Below are 12,151 nucleotides of genomic sequence, written 5' to 3'. Positions count from 1 at the left end.
CTCCTGGCAACATTGTAGGTTAAGTCCTGCCTCTCTCCTGAGCAGAAACTACCCACCAACAAGACCACTATAACTTTGCAGACTCCAGGACTAGATTCATTGGGTAAGATTTTACCAAAGGGGAAACGCCTCCCAATACTTACCCTGTCAAACCCCAAGTGCTTTTATATGTTTCATTATATATGCAGCACTGCAGCTATAGTCTCATCAAAGCAACACAACTTACTATTTTTACCCCAGTCCAATGCCGGCATCTCCACATTAGGTTGATTAGCCATGCTAAATTGCCCCTTAGAATGGGGGGGGGGTATTAGCAGGGTAAATATATGGGGTTCCAGGGATAGAGCCGGAGTGGGTTTGTTGTTGGTGCAGGCTTGATGGGCCAAATGGCCTCCTTGTGCACTGTGGGGATTCTGTGATTCTGGAATCATGAATATCGCTCTTTCCCAGATCAACAAAAACAGATTAACAGACCATTCATCTCAGTAACTACATTTCAAAATGTTGTGAAGTGCTTTGCAAAACAATAGGGCACTATATCTCTGCAAACTTAGTTCCTTTCTTATTTAGGCAAATTGCTGGAAAAACCCCCACAGCACCATGTCCCAGGAGAGAGGAATCCAAGTATGCATATCTAATATAATTGAAAACAGGCGTTCTGAATCCTTACACTGGTGTTCTTGCAGCACAAACAATCGTATACTCGCATCTGGCAGTTCCATTTTTGCCAAAATAGAAGCTTAAATAAAAGGGTATAAACAGATGATAAAGGTTATGTTATGTAAGCTTTTCTATAAGGAAAGTATGTTTAAAAGATCTTTCTCAATTACTTTTTTTTACTGCCTCCCACTTGTAAGATATTGCCTCTTGTCCTGTGAACCAAAGCTACAATAATTCCTGGACAGACTTCGCTCTTGAATCTCTAATGCCTGTCTGTTTTTCCTGGCTGCAGTGACTTTGTTTACTAAAAATCTAGCAGTACATCCTGGAAAAATACATCCTGAAAAATCCTAACTTTGAGACTTTGGGGCGGTACACTGGTGCAGTGGTTAGCACTGCTGCCTCACAGCTCCAGGGACCCGGGTTCGATTCCCAGCTTGTGTCGCTGTCTGTGTGGAATTTGCACATTCTCCCCATGTCTGCGTGGGTTTCCTCCGGGTGCTCCGGTTTCCTCCCGCAGTCTAAAGGTGTGTAGGTCAGGTGGATTGGCCATGCTAAATTGCCCCTTAGTGTCAGGGGACTAGCTAGGGTAACTGCATCAGGTTATGGGGATAGGGCCTGAGTGGTTGGTGCAGACTCGATGGGCTGAATGGCCTTCTTCTGCACTGTAGGATCCTATAATTCTATGAGACAAAGAAAGACAGCTGCAAATACCAAGTGTGGTTTTAACCAATTCGCAGCATGTATATCTGAAATGTTGTAGATTATTATTAATGCTATTTTGGATCAAACTGAGGGAAGGTACACGGAACAAACTCTGATAATGGGTCTGTTTGCAGAAGTTTAAAGTTTATTTATTAGGCTTACTTCAACATTGCAATGAAATTACTGTGAAAATTCCCCAGTTGCCACACTCCGGTCCTGTTCAGATACACTGAGGGAGAATTTAACATGGCCAATGCACCTAGCCTGCATGTCTTTCGGACTGTGGGAGGAAACCAGAGCACTCAAAGAAAACCATGCTGACATGGGGAGAACATGCAAACTCTGCACAGACAGTGATTCAAGCCAGGAGTCAAACCCAGGTCCCTGGCGCTGTGAGGCACCAGTTCTAACCACTGTGCCACTGTGTTCCTATTAAAATCAGCATTTTTTCCCCTTCCCCTACTGTCCTTGTTAGGATTTAATCTCAGGGCAGAATATTCAACGGTGGAAAGTCAGCTGAGTCCCAGTATTGGGTAAATGAAAACTTACTTCTGACAATAGTAAATAAACTAAAAAAAACACACTAACTGGAAGTTAGAAACACCCTTATCTACCCTTTCCAAAATAAGAACACTTATTGCAGACATTAAAGGAAAGGAATTAGGTTAATTTTTATCTCTTTCCCCTACCTGTAACAGTGTATATAGTAGATTTCAGAGCCAAATGATTTGTATATAAATGGAATTTGAATCTACATTTCATACAGCTCAAAGAGCTTATGGCAATGCCCTTAATGCAAATTAGAGACAATTTTCAATTCCATTGTATTAAACAACTGCAACACTAATCTTGCAGAGTTACATACAAAATGGAACAAAATATAAGCATGACTTGAATAGTGGAATGTATACACAATTAGACTGCATTTATCACAGCTTGTCTTGTGGCCCTGCAGTATACCCCAGCCTCTGAGATCTTGGACTTGGTGGTCAAGGATAATGCATCCTTAATGTGGCCAAACATGTTGATTACTGACCTGAAAATTCTTCCAGTCCATCTATGGCAGATGGTAAGAGTGGAAGAGTCTCTGGGTCAGACAGTACCCGTGTGGCAACTACAGTACAACAGCGTCCTCATGTTGAAAGACTCCATGTACAGTCAGAGACATTTACAGCATAGAAACAGGCCCTTTGGCCCAACTTGTCCATGCTGCCCTTTTCCTTTAAACCCCTAAGATAATCCCAATTGCCTGCATTTGGCCCATATCCCTCTACACTCATCTTAACCATGAAACTGTCTAAATACTTCTTAAAAGACAAAATTGTACCCGTCTCTACTGACAGCTTGTTGCAGACACTCACCACCCTCTGTGTGAAAAAATTGCCCCTCTGGACACTTTTGTATCTCTCCCCTCTCATCTTAAACCTATGTCCTCTAGTTTTAGACTCCCCTACCTTTGGGAAAAGTTGTTGACCATCTAGCTGATCTGTGCCCCTCATTATTTTATTGAACTCTATTAGATCATTTCTCAGCCTTCTACGCTCCAGAAAAAAAAGTCCCAGTCTATCCCACCTCTCCTTATAACTCAAACCAGGTGCAGGCTCTTGTCATGGGATGGACTAAAAAGAGAACAATGAACAAAGAACAATACAGACCTGGCACAGGCCCTTCAATCCACCAACCTGCAACGACAAAAATGCCTTCTGAAACTAAAGAACTTTTGCCTCTCCATGGTCTGTATCCTTCTATTCCCTGCTTATTCATGTGTTTCTCAAAGTGTCTCTCAAACGTTGCTGTTGTATATATTGCTACCACCTCCTCTAGCAGCGCATTCCAGGCACTTACCATCCTGTGGTGAGTGCCCTCCATGCTTTGAGAGTCAATTAGAAAAGTACAACTGAGCTTTCCTGTAATAGAGGTTATAAATTTAACCACAATTATATTGAATTAAGCTACCTTTAAATGCTCAGTGATGATAGAGTTTCTGGATAATTGCTGTTTAATCTTCATTTACTGTTGAAACTACTGGGTAAATACCAGCAATTCTGTATGGTGAAGTTTCCCCATATTTGTTTAGAAATGAGACTAACTCCTATATATTTCCATTAGTGTTCACATTCATTGAAGTTCCTTCTCATGGTCAGCACCTTGTTTGGAACAATAAATGGACATAACTGAAAATATGTCCCTAATATTTACTGAGGCAAGCATTTGGAGAGGAGGTAGGGGAGGAGTTACGGTGGAAAGGCCAGAAGTATTGTGTGCAGTTTTGATCTGTGGTGTGCAGTTTTGATCTCCTAGTCTGAGGAAGGACATTTTTACTCTTGAGAGAGTCCAGCAAAGGTTCACCGGACTGATTCCCGGAATGGCAGGACTGAGATATGAAGAAAGACTGGATTGACTGGGCTTGCACTCACTGGAATTTAGATTATTAGAGAGGAGATCTCATAGAAACATATAAAATCCTGATGGGACTGGACAGGCTAGATGCAGGAAGAATGTTCCCAATGTTAGGGAAATCCAGAACTAGGAGTAAACTAAGGAGCAAACCATTCAGGACTGAGATGAGGAAGAACTTGTTCACTCAGAGAGTTGTGAACCTGTGGAATTCTCTTCCACAGAAAGCTGTTGAGGGGCAGTTCATTAGATATGTTCAATAGGGAGCTGGACGTGGCCCTTTGCGGTTAAAGGGATCAAGGGTGTGGAGAGAAAGCGGGAGTGGGGATACTGGATGTGCACAATCAGCCATGATCATATTGAATGGTAGTGCAGGTTCAAAGGGCTGAATGGCCTACTCCTGCACTTATTTTCAATGTTCCTATGTTTTCCCAAATACCTGTCAGTTTTAATTGCAGCCCATGTTTCTTTCTCCAGGTTTGCCTCCTTAGCATGTAGGTGCAGTGTTATGGGATGGGTGTGACTGAGGTCGATGAGGCAAGCAGACAGATTGCAAGGTGAAAGCTTCTAGTGGACGGGAGAGGGGAGGAGCTGGTGACTGCGGAGCTGGTGGGCTCTGCCAGAATGTACGGTCATTTAAAGATAGCTTTGTAGGAGGAAACTCCCCTGCTTCACCTGGCCCTCAAGCAGTGCCATAAAGGCACTTACCTGATGAATGCTGTCCTTCACATCCCCCTCTCCCTATCACTTCCTCAGAGGTCAGAGAAACCTAGCTAGCATTAGTTAAAAATGGAAAGTTGGGGGGAACTCAAGGTCAATTGGTTGAAAGTTTGAGAATTTTTGTATTTTAACTTCAAATCCACCCATTTTTTGTCAATTAGAACAACTCACATTGGATCAACGCAATCTAGAGGATACTTGATACTAATCTATTTTGAAACTGCGCTGAAAGAGTTACTTAAAAAAAACTTCAGCATAGGTACTAAAGATAACATTTACAGTGTTCAAACAAGCAAACGCCCTTTGGCCCTTCAAGTCTGTGCCTTCCACATTCCAAACACATTTTACTCTAACATGTAGCTGTCTCACCAACATAATTGCTTGGGGGAAAATGGAATATTAATAATCTCTGATATAAAGGTAATATAGCAAAATTCTGGAATATTTATCCATTTCAAAGCCTTCATCTAAGACTTTCACAAGTAATGCTTTACGCAGTAGTGAGATGGTGTATTATACATTTACAAGGGTTGCAGATTGCTTTAAGAACTGATCACATGGTTTGATGGTAATGCCATTAGGGTGTTGCCAAGTGCTGCTATTTGACTTTCAGTTTCGTACTCTGTGCAGTGCAGAGAACCTCTCTTTCAATAAAACCTGTGGTGTGTTAGCTTGAAGCTATGTGTGCAAGCCACGTCTTTTCTTTCTGTGTAAAACCCACAACCCCTAACATAGTTGGATACTACATGGTGTCATGGGCTATGGGAATGAAGCTGGATGAGATTATGGTTGGTGCAGACTCAATGGGCCAAATGGCCCCCTACTGCACTGCAGGGATTCTATGATTTGGACAATCCCAATATTTCAGAGGCTTCAAATTCACCATCAACTCTACAATTACACTGGAATAGCCAGAATCCATGCTCAGTGTCTGGGGTAGTGGTGCAGGTGGGGGATGGGTGGGGGCGTGGAGATGCTAGTGGTACAGATAGTAAGCACTAACATTAAATAGATACCACACATAAGACATCAAGTTGAAACAGACACTGTGCCATTCGTTGGTTTTGTGTATCTTCACACTCTTTTCCCCCTTGGAGAAGAGTGTGGAGTGTTGGCAGGATTTTTTGCAGGCTGATTAACAAGCTGCTCTGGGCCAAGCCACTGCTGCTTCCATCACCAACAAGACCTGCAATGTGGCTTAAACTCAAAGTCTTCTGGCTGAGAGGCATGAGTGCTCCAACTGAATGCTCAGGCTCCCGGCATTGTTCAAAGGAGTCAAAGGTGCAGCTCTTGAAATCAGTCACTTCATTGTCACTATCTTTGGGGAGTTATTAGAACCAACAGTAGTGTTGTAGACTTGAGTAGCAGCTAAAATAACATCATTCTTTAAAATAAATGAAGGGTAATGAAACTGTTCATTATTTGTTCTTGGAATGTTCCCATTCACACGTACACAGTAACAGACACCAATAATCATCGGGACGGGAAATGCTGCATTTTTTAAAAAAATAAGATTGATTGGGATACGCCATCACTGAAATCATAGAATAAAAATGTTCTGGCAACCTGGTAATCCTAAATAAAGCACTTTGTGAAAATATTTATGAGTCATCAAATATGCTACAGTGTTGTAAATGCAGGCCAGAATTTTCTGGCTGTTTACACTGGCGGCATCTTCTGGTCCCACTGATGGTGCGACCCGGTGGAGTCAATGGGCAATCCCATCGACAGCAGTGAGACCCAGAAGATCCCACCACCGACAAACGGTGCAACCCCCCCCCCCCACCCCCTGCACCACTATCCTCCACAAGAAACAGGCCCCAGGGAGAATGGAAAATCCCCCACAGACTGCAGGAAATAACTCAGCCATTCCTTCACTGTCACTGGATCGAAACCCCGGAACTCCCTCCCTAACAGCGCTGTGGGTGTACCTATGTCACAAGCGGTTCAGCAAGGCAGCTCACCACCTCAAGGGAAATTAGGGGTGGGCAATAAATGCTGGCCTAGCCAGCGACACCCACATCTCATAAACAAATTTTTAAAATTATTTCTTGCGGTCTTCTGGCAATTTTCATTACGCAAAAAAAATTAAATGATTGTTTAGTAACTGCAAACTGTAAGAATGAAACTAAAGTGGTTTTGAATAGTTCTGTACCCTTCAGATTAACCAATGGCCTGGAAACTGTTCTGATTTATCTGCGTTCTCGAAGTATTTGCTGATGAATTTTATATTAGATCAGTGCGAGTACTGACAGCCAACAATTTTGCACCTTGATGAAAAGGCTGAATGAATTCTGATTACAGCATAATTACTAAAGAGCACAATTCCTGCCCTAAGGGTAATTCTTTATTTCTTCATGCCAAGTCTCAGCTCCACAAACAACCTTGTCTCCCTTTAGAATCTTGCTGAGGTCGCTATGCTTCATAGAATCCCTAAAGTGCAGAAGGAGGCCATTTGGCCCATCAAGTCTGTCCTGACCATAATCCCACCCAGGCCCTATTCTGGCAACTCCATGCATTTCCCTGCTAATCCCCCGATACTAGGGTTAATTTAGCACGGCCAATCCACCTAACCCGCAAACCTTTGGACTCTGGGAGGAAATCCATGCACACAAGGGGAGAATGTGCAAACTCCGCACAAACAGTGACCCAAGGCTGGAATTGAATCTGGGACTCTGGTGCTGTGAGGCAGCCGTGCTAACCACTGTGCCACCACGCTTCTTACAACTTGGTAGTGTGGAACATGAATATTACTGAAAAGAGAGACATAGGCTGGAATTTTACCATTCTGCCCGCCATCGGAATCGTAGCAGATGAGGGGCAGACTACCGAAAGGTCTGTTGACCTCGGGTGGGATTTTATGGTTTTGGGATGAACGAGGCTGTAAAATTCCGCCCATGTTGCCAAAACTTTTCATTTTGCACTCATTGGGACAAATGTACAAATACCAAATTTCAAACGCTCATAAGTTTGTACTACAGAAAATAAGATAATTGGTTAGCTGATTGTTTGAAATTTGACATATGTCCTGAAGAATGCAAGATGAAAAGCTTCGATAACATGTTTCTCTTTAAAGGAACAGGCTTCTTGTGTCTATCTGGATGGTGAGTGTCAACGAGGAATTTCACCATTGGGTAGCAAAGGTAACTGAGCTTGATTCTGTCTCACTCCATGTCCATGGATGCAGACATTCAATAGGGACTAATGGTAGCAATCACGAGAAGGAAAGTTAAGAAATAGGAGTAGGATAGTTAAGAAAGCCCACCAACACCTCTACCTTCTCAGAAGACTAAGGAAATTTGGCATGTCCATTATAACTCTCACCAGCTTTTACAGATGCACCATAGTAAGCATCATTTCTGGTTGTATCACAGCTTGGTATGGTTCCTGCTCTGCCCAAGACCACAAGAAACTACAAAAGGTTGTGAATGTAGCCCAATCCATCACGCAAACCAGCCTCCCATCCATTGACTCTGTCTACACTTCCCGCTGCCTTGTCAAAGCAACCAGCATAATTAAGGACCCCACTCACCTCGGACATTCTCTTTTTCACCTTCTTCCTTCGGGAAAAAGATTCAAAAGTCTGAGGTCACGTACCAATCGACTCAAGAACAGCTTCTTTCCTGCTGCTGTCAGACTTTTGAATGGACTTACCTCGCATTAAGTTGATCTTTCCCTACACCCTAGCTATGACTGTAACACTATACTCTGCACTCTCTCGTTTCTTTCTCTATGAACGGTATGCTTTGTCTGTATAGCACACAAGAAACACACTTTTCACTGTACGTTAATACATGTGACAATAATAAATCAAATCAAATAAGGGAACTCTGAATAACCTTTCCCCTTCCCTAGACTGAGGATGCAGACAAAGGGCAGTATTTAACTCAGGTGACAGATTTTGCCCAATAGCTGCAATGCCAGCGAGAGACTCGCGCTGCCCTCTTTGGGGAAAGCCCACCATATCAGGTGCTAATCAGGCACTTAAGTGGCCAGTGGTGGATCTTGGAACAGCAGCGAAGGAACTGCTATCTCTGCGGTGTAGTTTCTCAATGCATTGTTAAGCCTTATGAAACATCAATTATGTCCTTGCATTTGATTTCACTTCCACCAGGAACAGAGAGATCTTGGGGTTCAGATCCACAGGTCTCTGAAGGTTGCCACTCAAGTGAATACAGCCATGAAGAAGGCTTATAATATGATAGCGTTTATTAATAGGGGGTTTGAGTTTAAGAGCTGCGGGGTTATGCTGCAACTGTACCAGGCGCTGACCCCGTCTTCTCAACCTTCCCCTCACTGAGGTGTGGTGATCCTCAGGTTAAATCCACCACCAGCCAGCTCTCTCCCTCAAAGGGAGAACAGCCTATGGTTATCTGGACTGTGGCAACTTTATTTTACTTTGCTTAGAAACAACCTTCACTTTGATAAGGACAGAAATTCACCAAAATAACCGTGAGAAGTAAATAGCGAAAAGACCATTTCAGGACAAACAGGGTTAATAATTGTTCTGATGTTGGGATTGTAAGTGTGCATCACTATGTTGTAATCCATCTGACAAGGGATTAATGAATACTTTACAGCTGTATATAAAGAAATGACCTCACATGTCATCAGTGGAGTTAGAAATTGATGTTTACAAGAACAAAGTTGTTCAGGGCATCTAAACTTCAAAGCAGCATCTACCCTTCAAAGGCATCTTGCTGAGGTCCCACATCCATAGAAACGCTCATTAAATTTCACTGAATGGAATTAGTTTGCCCCTACCCTTCCGGAACGATTCAACAGAAACACAAGTCAAAAAATTACCCCTGCATCTGGTTTCAGCTTTATTATCGTCAAAAGTGGGCTTACATTAACATTGCAATGAAGTTACTGTGAAAATCCCCTAGTCACCACACTCTGGCATCTGAGGGAGAATTTAGCATGGTCAATGCACGCTAACCAGCACATCTTTCGGACAGTGGGAGGAAACCGGAGCACCCAGAGGAAACCCACGCAGACATGGATAGAATGTGCAGACTCCATGCAGACAGTGACCCAAGGCCGGAATTGAACTCGGGTCCCTGATGTTGTGAGGCAGCAGTGCTAACCACTGCGCCACCCCCATGCCACCCAACAGGACGCCCTTAATGGTCTGCTTTGACAGTAGATCACCTTTACTTCAGTGAAACATTCACCCTCACTAAAATATAACTCATATCATCGATGGGACCATTCTATGTATCATCAAAAATAGTATCCTAACCAAAATCTCACGTTGTCACAGCAAACCCATCGCTTTTATACTGTACCAGAATGGCCACATGGCAATGCACTTCTTACTCCATTTTCTTAACATACTTGGTTCTATTTATAAACTTGTGTTGGAGGATAAAACCCATTGACAAATTTAATCAGTCCATTAGCTCCTTACCATAGCTGTCATTAGCAGGTGACGGAGTATAGATTTTCAATGAACTGGATGAACAGTCCTCTGCGTATTCAATATCCAAGTCGCCCAGCCTCAGGACTATGTTCTTCCCTGATGCAACACGCAGCTCCCATCGACAGGATGTGTGATTTGGGTAGGTGCCAGGGTAGTTCCTAGAAGTCAGAGTACCACTTTCAGGGCCAATGACTGTATGCCCACATCCGTCACCTGAACGAAGAGTGAAAAAGTCACAATAAATCTCCAGGTACAAGTCACGAATGGTGGGGATAACATCTCTATTTTAGCTCTTTCATTTTATACAGAGTGGACAACCTTGTTACAATAGCAAACAAAGTCCTTCACCAAACATTTTCAGAATTTACTTTTGAGGTAGAAAAGAAAGACACTGAATGTATCACAAATTTGAAGCAAAAACAGAAAGTGTTGGAAATACTCGGCAGATTCTTCTGTGTATGTTGATGCAAGTCACCAGGCAACGGTTTCAAGAAGTGTAATTTGTTCTCTCCACAGTTTATGTTAGCTGACTTGTTTCATTCCAGTGGAGTTGAAACACGTTTCATGCATGCATTAATGTGCAATCTTCTTTGTTATCTTAACAGAGTCCATCATCAAAGTTCCAGCTGAAGTCATCATATTCATGCAAAAATATACAAATTCTTCATTAATGTTTCTTTGGGTTTGTTAAGAATCATCTAGAGATGAATGCACAAAATCAATCATGTTCACATGGCACTGTTGACTCCGTAAAAAGTCTGACAACACCAGGTTTTAGTCCAACCGATTTATTTGATAGTAAACTCACAAGCTTTTGGGTTAGTCCCTTCGTCAGGTGAATGGAGAGGCCAGACCTCTCCATTCACCTGACGAAGGGACTAACCCGAAAGCTTGTGCGTTTACTATCAAATAAATCGGTTGGACTAAAACCTGGTGTTGTCAGACTTTTTACTGTGTTTACCCCAGTCCAACGCCGGCACATCCACATCATGACTGTTGACTCCCCCAGTAAAGATATTGTTAAGGCAGCTTGGAGTTGGCAGATGCTTTTGGCATGGAGTCAAGCAGGACACTTTGTAAAAGGGTGACTCCAGTCACACTTTCAGCCTACACCATGGCTTGGATTCATCGGTTTGTCTCTATTGGAGAAGGAGAGTAAATAGCTGGAGGCAAAAGAAGTCCAGACTGATAGGAGAAGGACTGCCAGTACCTTGTATACTCCAGTCAGCTAACAAATACTGGTATCACAGCTTCCCTCACCTTACCGAGGAGAACTATGTGAAGACAGTAAGAAAGCCAGAGAAAACATGTCCTGGCTCCTGGAACCAATTCTGCAAATTTTTCACCCATGGAATGTGGTCACCGCTGACTGGATTGCCCATCCCTAATTGCCCTGGATGCTGCTGGGATGTCTTTTTGAACTGAGCCAGTGGGCTGACGAATGGCAGATGGAGTTTAATTTAGACAAATGCGAGGTGATGCATTTTGGTAGATTGAGCCAGGGCAGGACTTACTCAGTTAATGGTAGGGCATTGGAGAGAGTTACAGAACAAAGAGATCTAGGGTACATGTTCATAGCTTCTTGAAGCTGGAGTCACAGGTGGTGAGAATGGTGAAGAAGGCATTCGGCATGCTTGATTTCATCGGTCAGAACATTGAATGCAGGAGCTGGGACGTTTTGTTAAAGTTGTACAAGTCATTGGTAAGGCCACACTTGGAATACTGTGACTGGAGTACTGTGTGCAGTTTTGGGCGCCGCACCTGCGCAAGGATATTTTGGCCCTGGAGGGAGTGCAGAGGAGGTTTACTAGGCTGATACCGGAGTTGAGGGGATTGAGCTATGAGGAGAGGCTGAATAAACTAGGCTTGTACTCGTTAGAGTTTAGAAGAATGAGGGGAGATCTCATTGAGACGTATAAGATGATGAATGGGATGGATAGGATAGAGGTGGAGAGACTCTTCCCGCTCAAAAAAGACAGTAGGACTAGGGGGCACAGCCTCAAGATAAAGGGGAGGCGGTTTAGAACGGAGTTGAGGAGGAACTTCTTCACTCAAAGGGTGGTGAATCTCTGGAATTCTCTGCCCGTTGAAGTGGTGGAGGCTGCCTCGCTAAATATTTTTAAGAAGCGGGTTGATGGGTTCTTGATAAGAGAGGGGATTAAGGGTTATGGGGAGAGGGCGGGAAAGTGGAACTGAGCCACAACAGATCAGCCATGATCTTATTGAATGGCGGGGCAGGCTCGA

The 12,151-nt window shown here is 43.3% G+C and overlaps 1 protein-coding gene across 1 annotated transcript in view; it reads right to left on the bottom strand.

Moving 5' to 3' along the window:
• LOC145357876 (discoidin, CUB and LCCL domain-containing protein 1-like) overlaps positions 1 to 12,151 on the bottom strand; it is a 125,849-nt gene that overhangs the window by 85,852 nt on the left and 27,846 nt on the right. The window contains exon 2 of the mRNA XM_080211433.1: positions 9,896 to 10,120. Coding sequence (XP_080067559.1) covers positions 9,896 to 10,120 — 225 coding nt within the window. The remainder of the gene's footprint in view (positions 1 to 9,895; positions 10,121 to 12,151) is intronic.

This window comes from Carcharhinus amblyrhynchos, chromosome 24, assembly GCF_965287045.1.
Source record: "Carcharhinus amblyrhynchos chromosome 24, sCarAmb.v2.hapA, whole genome shotgun sequence".
Lineage (NCBI taxonomy): Eukaryota > Metazoa > Chordata > Chondrichthyes > Carcharhiniformes > Carcharhinidae > Carcharhinus > Carcharhinus amblyrhynchos.
The sequence above is the reverse complement of the archived record's forward strand: the minus strand, read 5'-3'. Positions and strand labels throughout refer to the sequence as shown.